This window comes from Seriola aureovittata, chromosome 7, assembly GCF_021018895.1.
Source record: "Seriola aureovittata isolate HTS-2021-v1 ecotype China chromosome 7, ASM2101889v1, whole genome shotgun sequence".
In the NCBI taxonomy this organism is placed as follows: domain Eukaryota; kingdom Metazoa; phylum Chordata; class Actinopteri; order Carangiformes; family Carangidae; genus Seriola; species Seriola aureovittata.
In genome coordinates this window covers 17,969,152-17,996,225 of record NC_079370.1, presented here as the reverse complement: position 1 = coordinate 17,996,225, position 27,074 = coordinate 17,969,152, and the positions used below count along the sequence as shown (strand labels likewise).

The 27,074-nt window shown below is 41.1% G+C and overlaps 1 protein-coding gene and 1 long non-coding RNA gene across 3 annotated transcripts in view; both read right to left on the bottom strand.

Annotated features, from left to right (window-relative positions):
- The window catches only part of LOC130172301 (uncharacterized), a 98,225-nt gene extending 90,472 nt beyond the window's left edge, over positions 1-7,753 (bottom strand). For both annotated transcript variants that reach the window (XR_008828250.1, XR_008828249.1), the window contains exons 1-2: positions 6,773-7,753; positions 4,873-5,246 (exon numbers count right to left, since the gene is read on the bottom strand). This is a non-coding gene — a long non-coding RNA (uncharacterized LOC130172301). The remainder of the gene's footprint in view (positions 1-4,872; positions 5,247-6,772) is intronic.
- Positions 7,754-12,556: 4,803 nt separating this feature from the next.
- On the bottom strand, positions 12,557-17,514 carry sox4b (SRY-box transcription factor 4b). The gene has a single exon (XM_056381182.1). It carries the CDS (start codon positions 16,552-16,554, stop codon positions 15,283-15,285), a length of 1,272 nt encoding a protein of 423 aa, XP_056237157.1. The 5' UTR covers positions 16,555-17,514; the 3' UTR covers positions 12,557-15,282.
- Between the last annotated feature and the right edge of the window lie 9,560 nt (positions 17,515-27,074).

Genomic DNA, 27,074 nt, shown 5'->3' with positions numbered 1-27,074 from the left:
TCTCTCATCCAGTGAATTTTGATTTGGCGCTTACAGTTATGTGTTTTCTGATTGATTTGTCACGCTATTGTCTGCAGTTTGGTTTTGACTTCACTAGAATCCCACAAGGCAAAATGTGCAGCAGGCAGAAAATCATAAAGACACAGTGCAACACAAAACAAGACATTAACATTTAAACCCAAAGATAAACTAGCTAAATAGCAATCTACGTCACAAAGTCCTGTCTTTATTTTGCCTCAGAGGAGAGCGGCTAATAATTGTTGTCTCTGTATCGCAATAAAAGCAAATCCAGTGTGTTTTACACTGATTTCACTCATTACACCAATTTTTTAAACATTATCCGCCAGCGATTTCTCATTGCGTGATTTGGATATTTCAAACTAGGCCAAAATCCCTCGAAAGGTCATATGATAGTGTATGCGGGCTGACTGGTTTTCAGGTCAAAGTAGTAAAAAAAAAAAAAAAAAAAAAATCTGTATAGTAATTATTTGCCAAAGCAAACCTTGTGTTGTTCTTGAGCTCATTGGTTTAAATGCAACCTATCTGGGAAAAGCCTTTCAGTTATCCATCATATTGGCTGTAAAGAATAAACTCAGCCACAGTCAGGAATAAAATGACTACTCCAGGGTGAGAGAATTACTAGAGACAGATATAAAGAGCACTATAAAGCTTTCTATCTGTCTTATTCTTGTCCTTTTCATCTCTGTCGTGCTCTTTTCCCCCTTTCCCCTCAATCTGTTTTGCTGGATCTCCTGTCTTGCTTTCTCTCTTTTCCTCCTTTTCTTTCCTACTCATCATTTACCCCCATGTCTCTTCCCCTTGCTTCATCTCCCTATGTTCTCCCTCTATCTCTCCCTCCCCTCCTTCAAACGCTTTGCCTCATGCGCAGTCATAAAGAAATAATTTATTCCTGTCCCCCAGTGCGGGTATGTATTAGCATGCCAGCAGAGCACGTTAACTTATCTCGCGGCTACAGGCACCGAGTGGTAAAACTAAGCTCTGATAGTTTGCAACAGGATGACCACAGAATGCCTGTAGCTTGGAGAATTAGGACTGTCGTCACAATTAGTAATGGTGGGCCTAATGTTTTACTGCACTGTATTTTACTATACTGTACCCACAGTGAAGTGGCCTGCATGACTCACTAATACGCACAAAGGGAGCATCGACTCAACTTCAGCTGGGAGGGAAAATTAAACAAAAATGATTGCCGCAGCTTTTTCACCACCGGCTGATTTTCACCAATTTAATCTCTCTCTCTCTCTCTCTCTCTCTCTCTCTCTCTCTCTCTCTCTCTCTCCTTTTTTTTTTGTAAAGGCACATAGAACATAACACGTACGAAATCTGTTTGAGGCGGCTGTTCCTCTTTGAAGATCCAGCTCGACATTTATTTGTCCATCTGTCAGCACTTGTATCAGTGCATCAGACATTACATTTCAGAGCGGGGAAAAAAAAATAGCACAAACTCAGCGAAGCATTGTGTAAACATACACAGTGGTGGGTCAACAGTGTTTTGTGTGTTAAGTATAAAATGCTGCACAAAAACAGATTGGACCTTAACTGATCTAAAGTGTACACATAAATGTATTGTGGTGATTTCTACGAGGGACTACAAGCTGCAGTGCCCACAAGCTACATGCAATGAGTGGTAAAACTAAATCTGATAGCTGTCCTGAGGCTGACCACAGCATGTCTGACAGAATTAGGCTTACACTAGTGATTAGTTATTCTAGGCCTAATGTTGTGCTCTAGTCTAAAGCACTTTGCATAACATCAGTACACCTCATGAACATCTTTGTGCATAGTAGTACTAAAAACAAACTGGACAAAAAAAAAAAATCATGCACAATTTAAACAAAGTAATATCTGTAGAATTGGTGTCATTGAGCCTAAGGTAGACCGCTTTGCAACACAGCGGCATGCTTTATGGTTCCCATTAGTCTTCCCCAGAAACAGAATGAAGTACTTTATATTAGTGTAATAGCGAAAACAGATGGATGAAAGATTATAGTGACACAGATTTAGTTGCACATATGCTGCAGAGAGAAAGAGATGGTGTGAAACCATTGCCCATTTTAATGAGCGTTCCAGCTTAGAGGGATATTGAGACTTCAGAACTGGAAGATGCCACAGATTGCAGTGCTAATGTTGTCCCCCTGTAACTCAGTGGATTAGGTTTAGAAGCTCAAGTCCCACTGGGACATCGGTACAAAAAAAAAAAGTATGCTCGCATAAAGTGTTCACCAAAAGGCGAATGTTGTGAAAACTGTACTGTACTTGATAATAGCGTGACAGATAAGCAATGTAATTAAGCTACACACAGTGGAGCATACTGTATTGTAGCACAACCCATGCCTGTGCCATGCCTATTAAGAGCTCAGTGCTGGGCCTGTCACAATGATTAGTTATGCTAAACCGGATGTTTCTGTTTTACTCACAAGTTCATTAACTGGGAACTGGACTGAATCCGCACTCTTATAATAATCCACAGTCTCATAGGTAAATATTAGGTACAGTGCTTCATATGCTTTAAACAGAAGTTGATCTGCAGAGCATCGGATCTACTTAAAACGTTAAACAAACGGGACAAAGTTGCGAGCTATTATTCTTATATAAAGCTGCCATGCTTGCAATTGGAATGAGTAAACTGTGCTTTACAGAGCAGACATCATTCAGTTCCATGTTATACAATTGCACATACAACAGTGAGCTTTTTAAGCAGATAGTAAGGTTAGGATCCCAGCGTGTTACTGCACACACTCTCCCTCCACATTTCAATAACTGAAGAGCCCTCGTTGCTCCCTCTCTCTCTCTCTCTCTCTCCCCTCCTTGCATCCTCTGTCGCGGCTTATCGTAGATGCATGACTCATCAGCACCCATACACTACCACTGACCTATATCTGTCCCACCTGTGTCACAGTGTTGACTGACCCACATTCCCTCTGATCCCAGTGATTTCCAGGCTGCGACCTGAGTCTGCTTCACAGAAGCAGGAGGTGGCAGGTCAATGTTTTTTTTCCACTTCATTAAAGCTCTCGTGGTAACAAGTGCACGTAAATTGTTGTTACATTAACACAGATAGGTTTGATGTTTAGCTGAATTAAAGTCATCATACAGGCGATCTTTTCATACCATTTATTTTCTGTAACTGTAATCAGTTATGTAAACAAAAAAATGTCATCCCTCTTCACTCCTCAAGTCGCTCCATGCATATGCTCACAGTGATAAACAAGCTTCTTCTTTTTTTTTCTGAGCAGACTTGGTGGATTAACATCACAACAGCCGAGAGCAACATCTCTGTATCCCTGCCTCTCTCTGCAGCAGAGGCACGGCATGGTGAAAATGTGATGCTGCGGGACCATGTGGGCTGCCATGCACAAAAGAGGCTGGAGGTGGAGCTTGGATGCTGACAAGTACCACTGCATGCTCTCATTGGCTCTCAATGACATCATTGATAAGGGGCTGCAAAGAGAGTGAAAGGAGTGAGTCTACCTTTCCACCTCTCCCTCACTCTCACATATATAGTACTACAGGTTAAGAAGGCAGGCTGCAGATTTTTTTTTTTTTCCCAAGAATTAACAGGCTTGCCTACATTAACTGCAGCATGATCACAAGCCAATAGAAAAAGCACCCTCTTAATTCTAAGACGCCCTCCCTCCTGTACTGTCCCGTCAGCAGAACAGAAGCGTTTGAGGAATTATTTTTGTAACTGCACCTCACAAAACGAGCAGAAAAGATACCACAGCTCAGATGGCAATTCACATAAACCGCAGTATAGTGGATCATCGAGCGCTTGACATCACAGAACATCTCAGAGCAAACACAACACAGAGCTGATTATGGACAAATTCATTTGGCCGAACAGACTCCACTTGGATACTGAAGTCAAGTCTGCTGAAACAGAAACTTTGCATGCGATGAATGAATTTGCATCTGATATCTGCTCAGTCAGGAAAATGCATGCAATCTTGTCATTAATTAAAAAGAAAAGTTAATGAAGTAGCGGCTTATCAATAAATATTGAAATGATCTATCATTAATTGTGAACATTCACTTTGTTAATTGTAATAGGCTACGCTACATGTTCACTGAACAGGCGAGTGGTCATGTAAAGCCACAAACAGAAAGCTGGGCGTGTTCATGAGGAGCTTTACGCACTTTTGTCGTCCAAGTGTACGAGCTGTGTGTTCAAGTGCAAGTCAATTGAACCCTGCATGTTGTGGTGTCTGTTTACAAAACCTCCAAGCTGTGGCAAAATCTCTCTATTTATTTTTGTATTTTTTGTATTTTTTTTATTACATGTCCAAACTGCTTATATTAACATCAGTGGAGTGTAATGACTGACATTTTACAATAGGCATGAATGACAATAACACATCATTGGATGGTAATGTCCTAACAACCACAGGTTAGAGGAGAAATCAGTTGAGTTATTTATTTATTTATTTATTCATTTTAATACAGATAAGGCTCAAAATAAACTTTTTCTGAAGTTTTTCTTGAGTTGTGCCTAAACTTAAATCAACTTTGATCCCACATTAATTATGGAAATTTGTTCAGAGTACATATATGATACATGAATGAAATATGGGAAGTGTTCTTTGCGATGGCGGTGGTTGTGTGTGTGTGTGTGTGTGTGTGTGTGTGTGTGTGTGTGTGTGTGTGTGTGTGTGTGTGTGTGTGTGTGTGTGTGTGGTGTGTGTGTGTGTGTGTGTGTGTGTGTGTGTGTGTGTGTCTGTGTGTGTGTGTGTGTGTGTGTGTGTGTGTGTGTGTGTGTGTGTGTGTTGGGGGTCGGACAGCCCATCCCTACCGGCTCTACAAACAAGTGGTTGAACAAGTGCCACATCCCCAGTACAAAGTAATATTACCTACCCATGCTGAGGGCCGAGGAGGATCAGAAATGCAATATCCTGCTATCCCTGTGACTTTGGGCTGGGACATGTCTTGTGGAGAGACATACTACACAGTTTTTATAATCCTCAAAGTGTCTCCATGAGTTTTAGATTTCCAAGTGTGCCTAAAACGCATCCCGCATGGCACTGATGCTGCTGAAGTTTAAATCCTTATGAGATGAGTCTTCACCTTCTCCAAAAGAAAACTGCACAGTCTCTTAATCCTCCTCTTCACCTTAAAAGCTGCTTGATAGGTGACTCTGTACATCTTCCATGTGATTTCCACATATTTTTATTTCCTTAACCTCCCACAGGAGAAAACGCTTTGCTGGTTAATCTGGTGTTAAAATCCACCTAAGGACACATACCAGAGAAATGAGAAGGAAAAAAAAAGAAGATTGAAAGCAGTGTAGTTAAAACTTTATGTCAGTGCAACAAATGTGCTCATTGACTAAAATTAGCAAAATAATTTTAGAAAAAAGAAAAATAAATGATACTTTTCATGATTACTGATATCTAACGAACACTTTAGGTATAAAAGTACATGTGTTAGCATGAGCTGTATGAATTTGAAATTAGTTGAAAAAGTTGGAAAAAATAAACATATTCAAAAGCAAATATTTTTTTTACAGAAAGCAAAACTCATTTTGTTTCATAAAACAAATCAATCCTATAAGTGCATATAAAAAGTTTAGGGTAGGGCCACTGTACAATGGAATGCAGCAAATTCAAACAAGTTGTTTGGCCACACCTTCACATGATAAAGAAAGTTTTTAAAAATCATGCAAACTGCATCTATTATGTTTTAGACACTTCATTAAAAAAAAAATCAAAACTGTCTGATAATCCGCACTTTAGTAACTATTTATCTTGAGATGGTCCGGCGTGTTTTATATATTTAAAAGGAAAAAAAGGGGGAAAAAAGCTTATTCAACAATTTGGAGATTAAACGAATTAATTCAAAACATTTTTTATCCCGTGAAAATCATTTCCAGCGCTCAAAAAAGTTCTTTCCTTGCGGATTTGCGCTCGTTTCTGCTGGTTTTCTTTGTATGGACTGAGAACAAAGGAGCCTTTACTGTAACAAAGAAGCTGCAGCGACTTATACCTGTTGCTCTGTTTCCAATAAACTATGACAAGTTTCTTAGTGATTTTCGAAACGAACCAATTAGTATTCCTCTCATCACATCCCTTTGCCTCCGCACTCTACTGCTTATTCGTGCAACAAGTTGAATTCTGTGTCACTGTTTTGTTTCTTAGAGACTTTACACCTGATTGCATTGTTCTGAATTCCCTCAGTGCAACTGGCAACTTCGCAAGACCACGAACACCGCTGTCATAAAACTACTGCACGGAGGGAAAAAAACTATTTACAAACTATTTATGAACTAATACTTGTCACTTTGTCTTTATGTCCAGCATGCGTAAAAAGGTCCTTCTCTCCGCAAACTTCTGACAGGCAGCTGCTTTGTCTTGTGCGTCGCAACATCCCCAAGAGACAAAAACACGACAGCAGCACAAACTCCATCTCACCTCCATTAAAGCCCACTGTCAATTCATAATAACTATCATAGGTTGAGTATTATTGAGCGTTATGAAGATGCGTGTCTGAGCATCCCCTCAAGTTCTCTCCTCAAAGCGCCCCGCATCAGACAAAGGAAAGGGGGACCGCTCCTCTCGCTCTCTCTCTCTCTCTCTCCCTCTCTCTCTCTCCTCGCTGCCTCTGTTTCTCTAAGTCTCTCTCCCTTTCTCTCCTGCTTTGTGCTCAAGTTTGAGCGCTGACGCACCAACTACAGCAGCAACTTTTGACTGGAAATAGATTCGAAAACCGCTTCCAAGGGTGCAAGCGAAAGGTAGTATCCCGGTCGGAGACAACTCACCTGGGGGGTGGTTTAGCTGTGTGCGCGTCGCCGTGCGTCGTGGAAAAAGTTTGAGAGGGCACATCTAGCTTTGTGTTGTGGAGTCCCCCTTTGTCTACACGTGTGATAGATGGATGGGGCTCCTTTTGGCCGCGCCTAGTTCATTTCGCTCTCCAAAGAGTCCCGCCCTCTCAAAGTCAAACAACTATGCACACAACAATATAGACGGTCCGAGTATATGTGTGATTACTCACAAGAAGCACGGTGCTTAATTGTTTGGAGTAAGAATTTATTTATTTATTTATTTATTTATTTATTTAGCCTCACCAACTTCACTTAATCAGTTTATTTACTTTCTCATCACATGATACTTTCTATCTGTAATATGTTATTTTCATTCATTTTATTTAATGAATTATTGTAAAATTGCACTTTTCTGCCATCTATTTGTTTACTCACTCACGCCTTTGTTTGCCACCCGCCAGCATCTTGCAGGTTCTTTTTCCTCTTGAGAACTCTCTTATTCTAGTCGCCACAAAAACAATTCAAACTGTCACACTAAAAACTATTTTCTCTCTCTCTCTTTCTCTCTCTCTCTCTCTCTCTCTATTTCTCTCTCTCCCTCCCCTTATATATATATTTTTTTCTCAATATTTTTTTGTATACATAACACGGGCTGGCTGACAAAAACTTTGCTGGATGCACCGCCTTGAGACTACCATTGTGTCTGGACAGCAGCAGCAGCAGCAGCAGGGGAACAAAGGAAGAGACAAAAGAGAAAGGTCTCATTGTTTTGTGATGCACACAGTAACACGTAAATATAAATAATGACACCAAGCAGCGCTGCGACTGCAAGGTGAGATCTTGTTGAGTGAAACGCATCATTTGGAGTCGATGTAGGCCTGTGAGGTTAAGAAAAATCGGCTCATTTGTCTTCCTGATTCATAGCTTTATTATAGATCTTTTATGTTTTTACATGGAAGTGGGCTCATTTTTTGTAATTAACATAACCATCTTTTAAATACTTATTTTCACCAGCCCTCATCTGATTATACCACTATATATATATATATATATATATATGTATATTTATTGTATTAATCCATATGCATATGCAGATTTTCTAGTTACTGTTTTCATTATGAGTCCAGTCTCTGCTCAAACTGCAGACAATGGACGAGGATCTTCAGGTATTTGTCTAAGTGAGATAAACCACCTGTCGGTCTTGAGTATCCACCAGTGATTTTGTTTTTTTTTCTTACAGAGCACTGCACAGTACCTTTCAGCAACATGTACCGCAGTTATGACAAAATATGAAAGTAACACAAAACAGGGAAAGTAACACAAGGTGCTCAGTGGTGGCAGTGGTGGTGACGTGTGTGTGTGTGTGTGTGTGGGGTGGGGGGGTGCACAAGGGAGACAAGTAGAGGAAGAGAGGAAGCTATACTATAACTGTTTCTCCTCTGCCAGTTGTGAGCGTACTTCTTTCTTCAGACTGTAATATCCCTCTGCCCCAGAGAAATCAAACAACCACAGCAGACATCCTGCATATGCAAATACATACAATTCCAGCCATTAGACACACAAGCCTCTCTAAAAATGTAAGGCACGTGTGGCCCTGTCTGGTATAATGCACTTGCTTCCACCAGATGGATGGGTAGTTCTTCCATCCCATGACTGAGTACACAAAACACAGTACCACTCTCACCCTCTCACTACCCGGGTCCTGAAAACAAACCAGACAAACAGGAACTTCTCTGTGTGTCCTGGTTTGCGTGATGTTTCTGTTTGTGTGAATGCGAGCCTATGGGAACGTCTCAGATACAGACAGACTCAGTCAGGTACAGACTAGAAAAACTAAAGATAACAGGCACCACCACTAACACCGTGTCCTGTATTCATATGCCAGACAGATAGAGATAAATAATGAACAAGGAATGCTACCGCTCATAGGAAAACCAGTCTGAACTGAAAACAACACGAAGACATGATGTTAGTACAACAAAAAAAAGAAAAGAAATAGAGAAGTAGCCTTTTAAAGAATGCATAAAACAGAGAGAGAGGGGAGAAATAGTCATTAACCCCCCCAGCCCATCCACTCCACCCCACCCCACTCCACCCTCCCAGAACGGCTACATATACAGTCAGGCAGACATAGAGATACAGTCATACCTCTCTCACCCCCCTCCGGCAGAGCTCTTATACCCCCTGCTGTGGTTTTACTGGGCCACTGACTCCAGTAGTCAGCCTGTTCTGCTCCGCTCTGCTCTGCCCTGGCTGCTGCCTGCATCTCTCCCACTGAGGAGTCAGCTGAGCCACGCATGAGACTGCACACTGAACAGGCTACATACAGCTTAGAGGAGCTTAACACACACACACACACAGAGAGAGAGAGAGAGAGAGAGAGAAGGGCTGAAGCTCTTAGGAAATTTGCAAGATTATACCACACACTAAAGATATGATCTCCCCGCATGATACATATTTATCATTTGGATGTTAAGAAATACAGCTGGTATTACAAAATGCATATTACTGTGTTCACATTCAGCGCGAAGTCAGTCGTTACACACAGCCAATTAAGCTCTGATAAAAATATGTATATTTGCATATTGTGTGTGATGCCGTAAGGGCTAAGTTTCCGCATACCAGCGTCATAAAATCGGTTATGGGTTAATGCACTAGTGCACACTCACTGTATTTCCTTTACACCTGCAAACGTAATGACTGAGTGTTGACTGTGCTGTATAAGATGCAGACAATTATAGGTGTAGTTTACAGTCTGCTTTGTTTCTTTATTTTTTCTCTACTGTGCATTTAAGCTTATCACACCAAGACTAATTCCTGTACACAATATTATATATAGTGAATAAAGTGAACCTGATTTTGACATGACATTTCTGCAGAATACATAGTATATGTCTTGCTACTTACCTACTCATTACACACCGACAAGTAAACTAATTCGACGTGCCCAAGAATGCTCATTTAAATGGCACTGAAGAGGTATTTGCCCTCATATGTGTGACAGATACATAAAATAATGAACTGCCTCAACTGTCTTGCTACATATTTTATATAGAACAGTAAAAATGATTAAAATTTTATAAAAGCACATACTTAATGTCTTGCTATCCTAAAGTAATTATGCATACAATTACACCATTAAAAAGCAACGGTGTTTGTACCATACATAATGGCTCTGCATAGTCACATATAATAACAGCTGTGGTACCTTTATAGTAATTTCACACAACTTAAGAAAAGCCATTTAGCAATAGAATAGTGTAAAGGTATTGTTTTGAGGATGTCACACTGCATGCTGAAGCTTCCTTCAAAGTATCAAAATTGAGGATGTGACATCTTCCGATGTTACACTATTACTTGCTTGTTCTTTTATACAACTGAAACTGACAGAAGACAAGGAGTAACATTTTTTTTCTATGATAAATTTGTTGATGTATGAGGCAGACATACAGTGTCTGGTCTTACTGCGGGCATACCCATGTCATGTGGTTTAATTTTATGCATAGGATTTCGAGCAGATACACGCACACACACACACGCACACACACGCAGACAAACACTGAGACATGCACATACTATAGACAGATAGACATGCTTGTCAGCTATGCTGGAGGGCCCTTGGCTGACTGCTGCTAAACCAGCCCTTCCCCCACAATAAGGGTCTGTCTGGGAGAGGGGGAAGGGAAATCATGACTGTCTGAACACCAGACAGCCAGCATACAGCACAACAGGCTAGAATAGAATAGAATAGAATAGAATAGAATAGAATAGAACATCAGTTTGCCTGGGGTGACGGCCAGGAAGATTTTACTTTTCAACTGATAATTGTGAATTCTGCCAAAAACAACCTTGAACACAGCTATCCCTTATCATTCAGACACTAAAGGTGGCTCTGGTGAATGTGCAGTTTGCATTAATGATGTAAATGGGCAACATTTTATTCTTCAGCAGGAAAACATTTTAGGCAGTTAAGACAAACCCAAGTAGGCTACTCGAGACGGACATCCGTAATGAATCAGTGCTCTTATTCATGGGAAGGTGGTAAAACGGCTCACCTTCATCACTTCATGGTCCTTATAGGTGAATGGATATGCTTCCGATGTGTACATGGTAGTCCCCTGCTGTGAATTGTGTAATTGGACTGATTACCTGTTCATGCTGGATTCTTGTCTTTAGATGAGACTTTGAGGAGTGGCCCATAAGTATGATGAGTATTGACTATCCAGGGGGTGACGAGGGATGCATGCAGCACGTGTCTTTCTTCTCAGTGGACGATTTGCACCGTCTTTTTGATCTGTCTATGCATCCATCGTTAATTATTATGACATTTTACGCTTGGAATGATTCATGTGCCACTTAAAAATTAATCATTTTTTGGGATCTCTCAGGATGCACATCTCATCTTCAAACCAAAATATGAAGCGAGGGATAGGTTAATCAGTGTGCTTCATTGTTGGTGGGGTTACAACCTGTGTAGTCTGTTTACTGCAAGTGACACTAAACTATTTGCTCTTTTCATGCAGTATCAAAATGGCTTTGCATTATGCATTTGATTCTTAACCCTCTAAGCCACGAATCAATGTTGCATGGCTGTAAAAAATAAATAAATAAATAAATAAAACTGACAAAATAAAGCTTTTTCATGTGGTTTCTTCCTGATGGGAAAAAAAACTGTGCAGCACAGTTTAAAGAATCAGCCTACTGTTGCTTTGTAGACCCAGTTATTTCTGAGCTAGGTCATGTCATATGGCCATATAATCATTCGACCTCATATCAACACTCTCATACTAAGATACATTTAGAATGCATGATGTAGACTTAAGCCTTATGGCTATAGGGTTAAAATAATCTTATTGATTTGCTCTCTCTGAGTCTGTTGTTTATAAATGCATTTCTTGGCTCCACACTGGTGTTGTAAGCTTCCCAAAGGCTTTAGTGTCAAGACCATCCCAAGTCTATAGAGAGGGGAGCCTGCCATAAAACTCTCTCAAAGTCAGTCACTGCTGCCTATTGTGCTGTAACTGGGAAAAAGTGTGTTTTTTTTTTTAGTAGCTCAGTGATGAGCTTTCCATCTGCGGATCATTTCCTATCATTGTCCGCTGTGTTGTTTTTAAAAAAAAGTCATGAGAGGGACATGCAGACATGGACAATACTCATGTACTAATTGTGAAAACAAATCATATTTCTGTTGATAGAAATGTTTGCTAAGGAATATTTTAATAACTTATTATTAACTAAAAAAAAGAAAATGCGGCCTTTTAATTTTTATTTCACACCACAGTACCCACAATCCTTCAAATTTCCTCTACAAATGCAGGTGATTATTGTTCAGGTTTCAGTGTCTTGCCACACAATTAAGAGTGGATTTTCCAAAAGCAGTCCATATTTGTTGGTTAGACCATATTAACCACGTTTGGGGGCAGATCCTTATAGTAAGGTTTGCTATCAATTGTCATTGTTTATATCCAGCTGTATAATGTGTTGCCATAAAAACAGTTACTAACTAAAAAAGCCGGTGCAGTGGTGAGCTGAGTCAGTAGCTTTGATGGGCCTGTGTGATCTCGATTTACATTATTACTCTCATTGTAGATCTTTATCAAAAGATCAATGATATGATAATCAATGCAGAAAGCTGATAATGATGATTAGGAGTTGATTTTAACCATCTCGCTGTTATTCATGGAATCTCATATGGTCTACACAAACGTGTCACTTTTAACTGCTGATTAAAAAAGAGAGATAAAGAAAAAAATTTTTCAAGAATCAAGAAAAGAGTCTCAGTTTCAGTTCCAGCTGATATTTATTATCCTTCCTTGAAAAAGTTCTGTACACAAGTTTATATCAACAATCTGACAGGCAGTGAATGGACACAATTTAGCTGGCATGAGTTTCCCCCCCCTTTCTCTGAGTCTCAAAAAAAGGGTGGGCCCTTTGTTTATGGCATGATTAGAGACAATAAATGATAATTCTACACAGCATATTGCACAGGATGGATGAAAAATAAAGTTAATATATTTAAAAATGCTTTCATATATATATAAAAAAAGAGTCCTGAACTGACCACCTTAAATGTAAGTAAGGATGTGTAAAAGATAGCAGTTCTAGACAGTGCCTGTCCTCGATAGCAACAACATACATAAACACACAATCTTTTTGCTTTATGATACAGTCAAATATACAAAGATCGAGTTCACGTTTCATCGTTTTTTCCTCATTTTTTCATTTTTTCTGAAAAACACAACAGCTAATAACCTGAATCTGAAATACAAATGCTATTCACCATGCCATAAAGATACTAAAACAATTATTAGCTAATAGTTAGCCGACAAGTAGAAAAGATTATATATTCAAATACAATGAGAAACGCAGTACAAGTAGGTGTTGCGGAACTCAAGTCAGAAATTTGAATATGCTTGATGTTGTCATCCTTGTTGCTTGCTTGCTATATTGATAGCCTGTTCAATCCAGTGGTTGATTGGCAAATTTGACATCAATTAATGAAAACATCAAGAAATAAGTCAAATTTAAAGCTACAATCTCCTCATTTGTTGTCATAGGCAAGATATCTGACTGGAAATGCTAAAAAAAAACAAAAACAAACAAACAAACAAACAAAAAACAACAAAAAAACAAGTGGCTGCTGAAGATAGTGATGCTGTTAAACCCACAGGGTCCACAGGAACAGCCTCTATAAATAATGCGTTCCTGTGTCTTTAAGGAGCCTGTAGACCAGCACTGTAAACGTAGAAGGTAGGCTGATACAAAGGCTGGTGCTGCCTTCAAGTGCTGTCGGGAAAATCGTAATTGCATCCTCATAACTGCGTCGTTAAGTATCTCGTGCCCCTGCTGACAACACATGATGTGCAGGCATTGGACATCAAAGAGGTCTTGTCAGTAATTGCTGGTAAGAGTCAAACAAACTTTGCCAAATTAGTGGATTGAAACACCAATTACATACCTGATTCATATTATCTCCTCTGCTCGGTCACATAAGTAAAAAGTAGGTTGGTGCCTTTACTTTTTAAAGTCAAACATTAGGCAACATAGTGATATAAGGTCTGTTTTGCTGGCTGTCCTTACAAAAGCATTTGAACAGGCAACAAAATAGCATACGTACGAGCCTTGAGCACTTGAAGGCAGCATGAAAACCAGCCTGCCGGGGTATTAAAAATTAGGAAATCCAATACAGCTGTATTAGTAGGCTACACACACCGATTGTTGACTCCCCCATCTTCTATATAGATTTGTACAAAAATACACTGAGAAAATAATCAAACTGTTTCCTCTCTTTTAAGTGTCCAAAAAGTGTGTACATTTAAATATAAAAAGAAATCAAAAGTTGTGTGTTTTTAAAACTCTAGCCCTTCGCCTGAGAAGGAAATGTGACAGACACAGACATACAGACAAACAACCGTGTAAGAAAAAAACAAAAACAGGATTAGATCATGTATACAAGAAATAAAAAAAATGATCAAGTCAAAAACGCTTGGCCCAGTATATAAATACAACATCCCATATAAAATGGCATCTGAATACATGTACAAAACAAAGCTCAGAGGATGAAAAAAAATCGGTGAGGATTTCTATAACTATCATCTGAAATCAACATTAAAGAATTTTGGTCCTGAATCGTAGAGAACACGTGTATAAAGTTCAGCACAGATTTGAAGTTGCGTTTGAATCCTGAAGTCTGAAAAATTACAACAGCTGGTGATTATTTCAATGTCCATTTTTTTTTTTTTTTTTTTTTTTTTTTAAAGAGAAGAACCGAAGCGAGCGCCACCTATCCATTTAAATAATCCTAATACTAGTTTTTTTTTTTTTTTTAACTGCTCGACAGTCTTACAGGAAATCTCAGCACAAGATAGGAACAAAGTAGGCTATCATGCTTAACATGTTTTTTGCTTTTGAGAAAATATTCGACTTTTAAAAAACATCAACCCACCTCGGTTTCATTAAAAATTCCTTTCGGTGACACACCACAATAAAAATGTCGCACGACAGTCCTATTTCTGTACCTTTTTAGTGGTGAAGTTCACTTGGCGATTGGTAAAAAGTTGTGAAATGTCCCTTTTTTTTAAGTCAGCAACAACATTGATTAAGTGAACGGCGGACCGCATTACGTGCAAATCAATCACAGTTAAGTTGTTCAGTTCAAAACAGTCCAGGACGAAGCGTTTCACAAGAAACCCTGTCTGTCTCTCCTCGTTTCTCCCCTTGTTTTGCACTCCCTCCACTTTCGTGGTTGTACCAAGTCCCACAGTCCACGCATCCAAAGAAAAGTACAAAAAGCAAGTTATTCGCTTTAAAGTTTAGCTTTCCAAGGACTTGCATCGTTTGCTTTTATGGACGAGAAGGGACGGGGGGTAGTTTCAGTGGGGCTTTACTAGTCTGGTGTAGTTATAACACAAACTATTAGTACACCCACTGTACCAGGAACCCCTGTTTGTTTGTGGTCATATTTCTACGCGCAGGACATTACCTGTCGTCGTCTGCACTTTGCTCACTCAGTAAGTGAACACCAGGTTGGAGATGGTGGACTCCAGCCAGTCCCCGGAGATCATCTCGCTGACTTCGGGCGTGCAGTAGTCGGGGAACTCGAAGTGGGAGCCCCCGGAGCCGGACTCAAAGTTCAAATCCAAGTCTCTGTCCAGCACCGAGGAGCCAAAGCTCCCCAGCGACATGCTATCGAAGCTGGGGCTCGGGTTAATGTCGAGCAAGTCGTCCTCAAACTCTTCATCCTCCGAGGAAGAGGAGGAGGACGAGTGGGACGAGGCCGAGGAGTGAGAGCCGGAGGGAGTCGGTGAGGAAGCCCGCCGACTGCTGTATGTGTGCCCGCCGTGGCGCTCTGAAGACCCGCCCAGGCTGCTGCTGCTGCTGCTGCTGCTGCTGCTGCTGCTGCTGCTGGGGGACTCGGCTCCCTCCTCCCTGCCGCTGGCCGAGTCCTCGTACAGGCTGAGCGGATCGCTGGAGTCCGCCGAGCTGCTGAGCGTCGGGCTGGCCGGGACTACGACGGAGGACGTGGGGCTGACGCTCAAGCTGGCCGCGCTGCTCCCGAAGACGTACACCCGCTTGGGCTTCTTGCCATCCGGTATCTGCTTGGCTGCTGAGGAGACAGATTTCGACTTGTAGAGAGAGTTGTGATGGTGCTCTGATGGGTGCTCAGAGGCAAACGGTGATGCTTTGGTGCTACTGCTGCTGCTCCCGAAAAGTGATTTGTGGGGTTTGCTGCTGCTGGGTGATTTGGATCCATTCTTCCTCGAAGATGAGGATGTCTTAGTGCTGGTGTTGTTAGAGCTACTGTTGAGTTTCTCTCCCTTGTCTCCATTACTGCCAGGCTTAGAGGCGCTTGATTTTACCTTCTTCCTCGGCCGGTACTTGTAGTCGGGATAGTCCGCCATGTGCTTGAGTCTGAGCCGCTCCGCCTCTCTGATGAAGGGGATCTTGTCGCTGTCTCTGAGCAGCTTCCACCGCTTGCCCAGCCTCTTGGAGATCTCAGCGTTGTGCATGTCCGGAGACTGTTCCATGATCTTTCTCCTCTCTATCTGTGACCACACCATAAATGCGTTCATGGGTCTCTTGATATGGCCGCTTGGAGTTTTACACCATGCCGGGTTGTCTCCCAGCTTGTCCCCGGTCGAAGAAGCTGTGGAGCCCGGGGAGAGAGGCGAGGCGGCCGGGTCCAGATCCATGCACGCCCCGGAGTCGGAGCTCGAATCCCCAGCGAAAAAGGACAGCGCCTCGGCGGTGCTCTCTGTGTGGCTCATTTTCTGCACCATGCTGCCCAGTTACACAGAGGGAGAGCGGTGTACTTGCTCCTTCTCTCCCTCTCTCCTTGGTCCTCCAATTCACTTTAAAGCAAACTCAGCTATTTTCTCCCCCTCTTCACAGTTTGAGCTCAGTAGAAAAAAGCGCAAGAAATAATTCACTCCTGAGATGTGCAGTAAACTCGGCAACAGTTCAGTCCAGAGTAGCCTTAAAAGGCTGGATGTGTTAAAAAAAAAAAAAAAAAAAAAAAAAAAAAAGTTTAATTTCCAGGTTCTGTAGGTGTTGAAACAGCACAGACAGTATAGCCCACTCTCCACTGTGTACCCTGTTATCAGTCTCTCTCAGTCTCTTCCTTCTGTGTTATAAAATCAATTCAGCCGTGTGGTGACTGAACATAGTCTATGCAGCTGCAGAGCGCAGACTGAGTGCCACACTGTGCGCTCGGGCACTTACAAATGGCTCCCAAGTACAGTGTGTAAAGTAAGTGCTTTTCTCTGCATCAACTCTGTCCCCTCTCCTAGAAACAAAAGTCATGCATGGTGGGGAGGAAAAAAAGAAACCTAGAGCGAGTTACACTGTCCGCCTTCCATCTGCAGACCTGCAGTCGAGTTTCAAGCAGCCCTCCAGACCCGGCCCCCCTTGCTTGCATTTATCCCTTCCCGAGATACAACGGCGATAAAAATCCACCAATGGCACGCTGTCACTACCCTGCCTCTGAGCCAAACACACGCCCCCTTCAGCGCTGATTGGCCAAAAATGGAATCTAATAATAATCAGCGCGTGCAATGAGGAGCCTCGTGTCTGACCTCATTCCAGAATACAACAAGAAACTTCAATTTTTTTTTAAAGAGACACTGGCTTATGTTATGGACCCCCCCCCCTTTCTACTGCGTTACCACCAGCCCATGTGTAGACCATTAACATATAGCTATATGGGAACCTAAGTATACTTTACCATATGGAAACGTTAACACTGAGTTTGTAACACTATGTTGTCAGGGTGATACTGAGTAAAAGAAATATACTCCTGTGATATTAACCTCCTGGTGTTATGAATGGTGCTCATCTATATTATTGACGAGGGAGAATCTGGAACCAGAACACTTACCAGCGCAGTTGTAGTTATGCATTACCTAATGTTTACAATGAAATGTGGTGGAGAGTAAAACCACTTCACTTTGAAGGTCCACTTTTTAAGGCAGGCGCACTGTGATGTTTATATTATGTACTGTTATATATATTTATATATATATATATATATATATATATTATATATATATATATATTATTTTTAATTTTTTATTATTATTATTTTAAGGCTGCTGGCGGAACAGAGGAGACTTTTAATAATTAATATAATTGATAACTGTTTTAACTGGCGCTTGTTTGGCTACAGGTGGTTGCTGACCGAGGTCATGTATCATCGACACGTTGCTGAACTAGACCATGTCCAACAGTTGAGCCTCTCTTACTGAGCGCGTCACAAACAGGGAAATGTCTCTTGGACACATCATGATCGTTAGGATGGTGTGAGAAACGGCTCTAAGCCAAGCTGTATATGCCCCGCGCTTTCACCTCTCCCTCTCTCTCTCTCTCTCTCTCTCTCTCTCTCTCTCTCTCGCTCTCTCTCCCTCTCTCTCTCTCCCTCTCTGAGGCGGGGTTGGGCGGTCTTTTGTCACATAACACACTTCGAACCAACCCCTCTCAGGCACACAAGACAGAGGGAAGCAGAGAATCAGGCGGCTGTGTGTGTGCCAACTGCCTGTATGAGCACACACCCGCACACCTCAAAACTGACAGCAAGTGCAATTTGTAGAGTAACACAATTAAGACAGAAAAACGCACGGTGTTGCACGGAGGAGACTTTACCCAATTTATCACAAAACAAGCTGTAAGTTGTTTACCAAAAATATATGATGGTCAGAATTAACAACACAAAGATTATCTCTATTATCAATGAAACCTTGCTTAATTTTTTTCTCTGCCTCACCACAGCCTATTCTATTTATCATATTTATACAAATTCTTATGTCTAATTTGTTACTACCTTTTGGGAATAAGGACGCATCTTTATATGCAAACCTCCGGCGTCCACAGTGAAATAATAAGCAGTTTATTTCGGTTTTAAATCAGCAACGAGTAACAAAAAAAATGAAAGGAGGAATGACAGGGGGTACAAGCAGACACTGTAAGTAAGGGCTACACTGCGGTGTTGGAGTGTCGCTAGATGGCGTCGCAGAGCCGGAGAGGACTCAGCTCTGGCTGTGCTGCAGAGAATTTAGGGAGGGTAACAGAGATCAGACCGAGCATCCAGAATAGTTACCAGGGGTGAATTACATAATGTCTCTGTGCGATAGGGAGGTATTCAAGCGATTGTTGTGTGTGTGTGTGTGTGTGTGTGTGTGTGTGTGTGTGTGTGTGTGTGTGTGTTGTGTGTGTGTGTGTGTGTGTGTGTGTGTGTGTGTGTGTGTGTGTGTGTGTGTGTGTGTGTGTTAAAGTATGAATGCCATGACTGAATGAATAAAGCATTTTAGAGTTGGGGAAAAAAACAGCACAGTTGGAAATCAGTCACCACTGTAATGATCTCAGCCTCCAAGAGAACACGTTTCTGCACATGAAAATGCCGAAATATAAAATGAATTGCAAATGAAATTGAAAGTGGGTCCCGGTGTGTGTATAACAGACAGAGAGAGAGAGAGAGAGGGTGAGAGCGAGATGGTCAGATGTTCTGTAGTTCAATGAAAGGAGAGTCAGAGGTGACTTGGATTACCACTGGGAAATTAGTATGAAAGTATAGTCACCAACGTTACTGGATGCATTTCACTGGGTACAATTATATTCAATATGGCCTCATATCTGCAGTGCATCCAAGTAAAGCAATGGGTAATTGGGCTCCAATTTGTGTGTTCATGGAGCAGAACTGCAATGGAAATAAGAATGTTAACTCATAAACTCACACCGCTCCTCAATGCCATTTTAATAAGGAACCGCAGGATGGTGTTAAAGCTTAGAGAGGTGGCTATGCCTTGAAGCAGGACTTAAGACTTCAGGAGAGAGTTGTGTAAATCACACACCAAGGTTTAAAAAAGATACTGTAGAATGTAAAGCAAAAACATCCCAGTGGAAATGTGTCAAGGTCGGTATAAAGTGTGTAATATTGACCACAGGCCCACGGTAATTCCCTTCTGTAGTCACTCTGAAACTTTCAAGTGTCGTACATCTTTTTCTCTCCAGCAAACTCTTAGAATCTCAGTGCACCTGGAGTGACAGCTGGCAGGCTTTGGAAGTTAACACCTTATTCAGTACCGAAAGCAGGTGTCCCCTATTCTATTCTATTCTATTCTGTTCTATTCTGTTCTATTCTATTCTGTTCTATTCTGTGCTATTCTATTTTCTACAACCCAAAGATAAATAAGACCTTTCACCTACTTTTGGCTTATAGTTAACTTGAATACACGTCTTTTTCTTGGCTGCCCACACTTCTCTGTCTCTTTCTTTCTCTCTGTCTCTCCCTCCCTCTCCCTCTCTCTCACAGTGTACACATTAGTATGCTGCACACGCACACACATATACGCACACGCACACACACACACACACACACACACACAACACACACACACATGACCTGAAAGGATAAGTAGTGCATTCAAACTTTCCTCTCGCTTTCTCTGTCTCTCTCTTTTACTGCCATTGTTCCAGTGAGGTGCAGCTGCCACGCGAGTTGGAGTGGGTCGCGTGCCAACCCTAATCTCAACAGGTGTTCTTTTGGGTGTCTCTCTCTCTCTCTCTCTCTCTCTCTCTCGTCCCCTCCCCTCCCCTCCCACCACCCACCCATCCACCCTTCTCCTCCCTCTCTTTGTCTGTCCTCACTCTCTCTTTCTCACTCTCTCTGTCTCTCACTCTACTCTTTCTCCTCCCCCATTTACTTCACTTCACAAACTACTTTTCTTGCACTCTCTCTCCCTCGCTCGCGCTCTGCCAAATTCAATTTAGCTATATTAGAATGACCATAATTAAGTTCACTCCTGTCAAAGCATGCTGTACACGGTTTACCACGTTAAGTATCAAAATATAGACAGCACACGTGATATACTAAACTGTACAACTAAGTTAATACATGAAAAACTACTCATGAAACTAACTACCACAAATGGAAGAGTCGGTTCAAACCAATGAGTAAAAAAAACAATACGAATAATGAGATGAGATGTAGATTAATAAATGAATGTAATGGTAATTATGACAACTATCAGAGGAAAGAGATAAAGTCATTATCTAAAAGAGGAGGCAAATGTTTAAGGAGCAGTTTCATGTGTTGCTCCACACGATTTCCCCTCAGGCTGTCACATGCTCTGACATTCTCCACTGCTTCCATGGCAATTTCAGTTTTTCTTCAAGTAAACATTGAGTTTTGTTTCGGTTTGAGAGCGTGTCAAACTCTCGGTATGTGAGTTTTTATTTTGGTGAGGAACTTGGTCCCATCTTTACACAGGCTCCAGTGTAGCAGGAAGCCTCACTCTCTCTCTGTTCTCTCTCACCATCTTCCCTCCTCCCTCTGTCTGCGCTGGCTCCTCTCACTCGTCTCTCATTCCCTCCTCTGGTCTCTGCTCTCTGCCTCTACTTTCCGTCCCTCAACCCTCTCCCCCTCTCTGCTCAGTTTAGCTCAGTTTGTTTTATTGGCATGAATGTTAGATGAACAGTGTTTGCCAAAGCACCCCCATCTCCTTCTCTTTTCTCTCCCCATCTCCCACTCAACATAAATCTGATCTGAGGTCATCTGTTATTCAGAACACTGACACCATATGGTCAGCCACCCACTCAGAGTACATCCAGTCAGTTTCATAAAAACTTAAATTCTTCCCATATTAAATATTGATGGAGCCGTATATTGACCGGCTGTCACAAACCCTGTTTAGAGTTCAGCCTGCTCGAACTTTGAATCATAACTACAGTAACTGATCCATTACAAAAGATGTTGACCTCAGCAAGTCAACTTATTAAAGGACAATGCTAAAAACAAAGGGTTATCCAGACATGAGTAACATATAGAAATAAAAGAAAATGCTGGAAAGATTGACAATAACATACACTGTTTAATGAATGCTTTTAGAATATGATGATTTTGTGATATAATGAGAAATGTTTTGTCAATTAAATGGGGAGTGTGGCAGTGTAATCAACAGCCTTAAGTAGAATCAAAAAAGCTATGCAGTTATACATTAACAATTATGATTCTGCTCTACCGCATCATGTTGTTCATTACATCCACAGGTCGACCTCTGTTGCAATTAAGCCTGCAATGCTTCAGGCACTACCTTAGCCGCATTCAGCTGCTGCCCCTTGTAACCCAGTGTTGAGGTGCTGATGATACAGGGAGGGGATTGGTGGGATTTCACCATCCTGAGGGGTGTAAGCAATGTAAAGAGGCGAGAGAAGTTTTAATTGTTTCCGGGTTTTTCACGGAGCTGAATGAACTCCATGTCCCCATGCATCCCAAGGATGTCACCGTCTCTAACACTGCTGATTACTTTCACTGCGTTCATTTTCACTGCATGGCAGTGCTGTGCAGAATACCAAGATATGCAGTAACTTTCCAGTTTGATGTGCACATACACGCAGAACTCTGCAACAGCATGGTGCTGGTTGCACAAGAGTCAATCAAGATAAGCAGTGGATCTGATGTGTATAATCACACTTTGTCAATGCATGCCACTCAAATTAGAGGCTGCAGATGGACCACATACCTGCTTCATTCAGAGGCTGTAAAGGGATTTAATCAGCAGAAAGAGAAGGATGTCATATATGAAAGCTGTGGTGGATTAGACATGCTGGTGAGAATCCAAAATCTTTATTCTGTCTTTCATCATGGCATGACTGCCGTGATTGAAATCTTGAAAAATGGCTTCTTTGCAGTTATAGGTTGACAATAGTATGAAATTGAAACATACGGACAAAACAAGAATAAAAGGGGCTCATGTGAATTTGGAAAGGTGGAGAAAAAACCCAAAGGTGCACTGTGTGTACTACACTGGTGACCCTGGCGACAGACCGTGCAAAACCCTGACACCAAAATTGCAATGGACCATTGGCCTACCCCCCACGGCTCCTTTTCTCCCACTGTGCAGACACAGGAAGGGAAAAATAAACACTTTACCTCATTAAAACATGCACCTGTATGATAATAGGGCCCACGGCATGTATCACTAAACTACAGTACATACAAATTAAGCTTTGATGACTTTGATTTATTATATTTTTACTGTCATCAAAGTCAATGTTCACCACACAGTCTTTTACAACCCCATAACAGACAGATGGCCAGTTACTGTATATATGAAATGTATTTATTCAGTCGTATTTCTAAAGCTTTGTTTGAACAGGTGTTTTCAGGCACAGATACAGACAAAGATGCAGACATAAATACACACACACACACAAACACACATAGACACACTCTCAGCAGTCAAAGTCTTATCTTATCCAGAAAGAGCAGCTGCAATGTATGACCCCTTGCTTAGCTGTTAATGATTGGCGGTGTGTGTGTGTGGGAGTGCGTGTGTGTGCGTGTGTGTGTGTGTGTGTGTGTGTGTGTGTGTGCACTTCTTTTACCCTCAGAATCCCTCCTCTTTCTCAACTGACAAGAGCTCATTATTAGTGGTCCAGCTTTGATTTGTGAAGTTCAGCAAGGTGAATTTGAACATCTGTCGCATTTCAAGGTTGTTTCTGTAGGGGAAAGCAAATACGGGCAGGGATAAACTAGAAAGGTAGTGATTAAGTGGAATACACACACACACACACACACACACACACATGCGCACACACACATTCAGCAGGTAAACGTGTGACAAACCAATACATGTAATATCACTTTATTTTCAAATATTTCTTATATTTGCACAATGTTATGAGCTCACATGATGTCATCTGAATTGATCTGGTACTTTGACAGAATACATGTATGTGCAAAGGCACTGCAGAATACTTAATGTTATTTTACGAAAAGCTTGAAACAAAGTTTCAGCATCAGGAGTACATTATGTACAAGTGCTTTTTTTTTCCATTAGTTTTCATTTCTTGCAGCATCATTTCTTTTGCCCAAAAGTGTACTTGTTGCATAGCAACACTGTCGGCTTTAGAGAAATGCATAACTTAGCCATAATCAATATTTCTGTCTCTATATAAAGAGATTGAACCTGGGTGGCAAAGTGATGAATTCAAAGCAGCATGTCAGCAGCTATGTACAGTACATGTGCACAAGAACATTTAAGATTCTGCTCCAGAAGAAATGACACATGAAATTACCCCAATTTACTTCAACTTTCTCAGGCATACTTTTATTCATTAAGTTAAAAAAAAAAAACAGTATTTGCTTTATATTGGTTTGTAATTCATTGCAGATTTGTCATATCTGCATTGCATTAGTTTGTATACGTGTTACTGATATTCTAATCTAATGAATGTATAACTAAGATTTCAGTAATATATTCTGATCCTAATGGAGTGACACTGGAGCATAATGAACAGGCTCGCTGTCATTCTGAGAGTTAACAGCAAACAACAATTCATGTGACATAAGTATATTCAAGTATGACATTTGGCATCTGACCTTCATGTGGAAAGTTCCACAGTGCGAGACACTATGTCCTCTGTAATTACAGTAGATGACTGCTCTGACATGCAATGCTGTAGAGTGACTTAAATCAGAAGTGAGAGTGTGAACAGTGGGATGTATCTGCCTCTCTGTGCATATCTCTGCATTTATGTTTGTGCGCATATATCTGCGTTCATCTGCACATTTGATGTTCATATGTGTGTGAGTGGGCAGATGTACCAAGTCTGCATGCTTGTGTGTGTGTGAGTGTGTGTGTGTGTGTGTGTGTGTGTGTGTGTGTGTGTCCATGTCCAGTCAGAGGTGACCAATTGTCACTGAGCTCTGACAGAAACCAGGTATCAGAGAGACATGGTGTCACCTTGTCACCTCCAACCTTTACTCCTGGGAGGCCGTGTGTGTGTGTGTGTGTGTGTGTGTGTGTGTGTGTGTGTGTGTGTGTGTGTGTGTGTGTGTGTGTGTGTGTGTGTGTGTGTGTGTGTGTGTGTGTGTGTGTGTGTGTGTGTGTGTGGGTGTGTCATGCCTCTCTTGAGACGCTTTCTACCCCAGGCAGACTGCATGGATGACTCACATGGAAGTGTCCCAGGAGTGAACCTCAGGTGATGAGGCGACAGCATGTGTGTGTTGTTCATATCTCTCGAGATTCCCTACCTCTTTCAGAGCGTGGATGACAAACACACACACACACACACACACACACACATATGGTTTTGACATAACGGAAGTTGAGCTCTGCTCTTTCAGGGCTTGATGGTGCAGTCTGTCAATATCAGGGTCAGGGTCAATAGAAGAAAGAATGAAAGAAATAAAAGGAAGGAAGGAAGGAAAGAAAGAAAGAAAGAAAGAAAGAAAGAAAGAAAGAAAGAAAGAAAGAAAGAAAGAAAGAAAAAGAACACCTCTGCACCATGGCCAAAGATACAATAATGAAGCAGGGACTATATTCACAAAGCATCTTGAGACTAAAAGCAGTTTCTAATTGGATGAGTTAGGAGAAACTCTCAGTACAAACGTTAGAACTCCAACATATTTAGTATTAAATCTGGGTCCTAATTTTGAAGTTGTTTTTTTTTTTCATTCAAATCAATTTCTTGCTTAATTCTTACATTATTATTTAATTTTTAATAGGATATTTAAATGAACAAAATTTATTTAAATTTACTTAATCTACTTTTATGCAACTTTTTACTTTTCACACTCCTATGTATTGATGTTTTTTTGTTTTTTTCACACACACTGAGACTGGTCACCTGTGAGCCAATCACTATATACACAATGAGAAACATCATGTTATTCATAGCAACAGGGTCAACATCAACATTTTTGTTTAAAGTTCTCTGTATCCATCAGTTACTGCTGCTTTGTAACTAGCTCTTTAGAAGACATTTTGCTAGAATCTTTGGTGCCATTTCGGAGGACTCCTTATGGTGTGATAAGACTCTAAGGTTGGATGTATGTACAAGGTGTGACAGGGTTTCCGATTGTTGTGTTTTTACTAATTAGCACTAGGCTACCTGAACTTGTGTGTATCTTGTAAATATTATGCAGTGTATATAAAAAGCGATTTCTCTAGCGGTCATGCAGATCTCAGATGATTTCAAGAAAATATTAAGTTAGAATCCTTCATAATTTGTAGGGAATGGTTGCTTGGCATTCTAACAAATATATTGGTTATTTTCCATTATCCCAAAATGGGCAGTTTTGTTAAATTAGTACATTACGTACATTATATTAAAAATGCCAGTCAGACAGGGCATTGCATTTCATTTTTCACTTTTGGAGTTTGCCTCTGGGTTTCTATAACAAGGGTGAATATGATTTCTATCCTCTGTCATCCATCGTATTAGAAACATATTGGATGTAATCTATCCTCCATCCAGCGAAGTGACAAAGTGCTTTCTCACCAATTACTGACTGCCATCTCTCTCTTCACACCTGGCAGGCACTGGATGTGGCTGACAACATGTATGTGTGTGTGACAAAGGGGGGGGGGGGGGGGGGGGGGGGGGGGGGGGGGATGGGCAGTGAGAGCCAGACAGAAAGATTAAGTCAGGCAGAGAAGTTTTAAAGAGGTTGTCACTTGTGTTTACGTTTCCTCAGTCTTCATCAGGTGAATGACACATCTTCAGCTCTGTGATTTCACACCGCTGTGGCTAACCCTCCGTTCTTCTGTTTTTCATTCTCCACAACCATTTTCCCCACGGTAGAATCAGTCAAATTTGAGTTGAAATTATTTTCGTTTTGGCATCCACGTAAAAAAGTCCACTTTGTTTTCCAGTATAGTACTAGTGATTCAACATCTGTGCAGTTTATAAAGCTTTAAAATATGCTGTTCTGAACGATCCATTGGTGCAGAAGAAGTGATGTGTTTTAAATTCAGTAATGTCCCATAGTGTCAGACCAGTTTTGTTGGATTAAAAACACTGAACGTAGGTGGAACTGGGCTGCTCAGAGCGCAATATTCAGAAACTAAACCTTCATCAACAGCTAATAGAAGGGAAAAATACAGTATTGTAATATTGTAAATATAATGCAAAAACATTACGTCACTGACTGTCTCACACTCAACACAAAAACACAACACAAGCAGCAAGCCGAAACCCTTCTCTGTACATCTGCAAATGTAATTTATTGTCACAAGGACAAAAACACGATCACAAAAGTTCTCTCCACATAATAATAAGAGTTTTACATCTGAAAGCCTGAAGTGATTGAAAACTAATATCCTGGAAAATCACGTCTGTATTAGTCTGAAAGGTGAAGGCCAAAGTTGGTGGACTGTGCTCAGTAACCATCCTCTGTTTAGTCCAGTGTAGCACCATTCATCTGTCTGCCCATCTTCTGCCCTAAGAAAACACTGGAATATACACATTTATTCTCATACACATAAATAAAAAGTGATCGCTATACTTGCAATACAAATAC

Coding starts and splice junctions, on each gene's coding strand:
- sox4b (XM_056381182.1), bottom strand. CDS start 16,554: ATGGTGCAGAAAATGAGCCACACAGAGAGCACCGCCGAGGCGCTGTCC.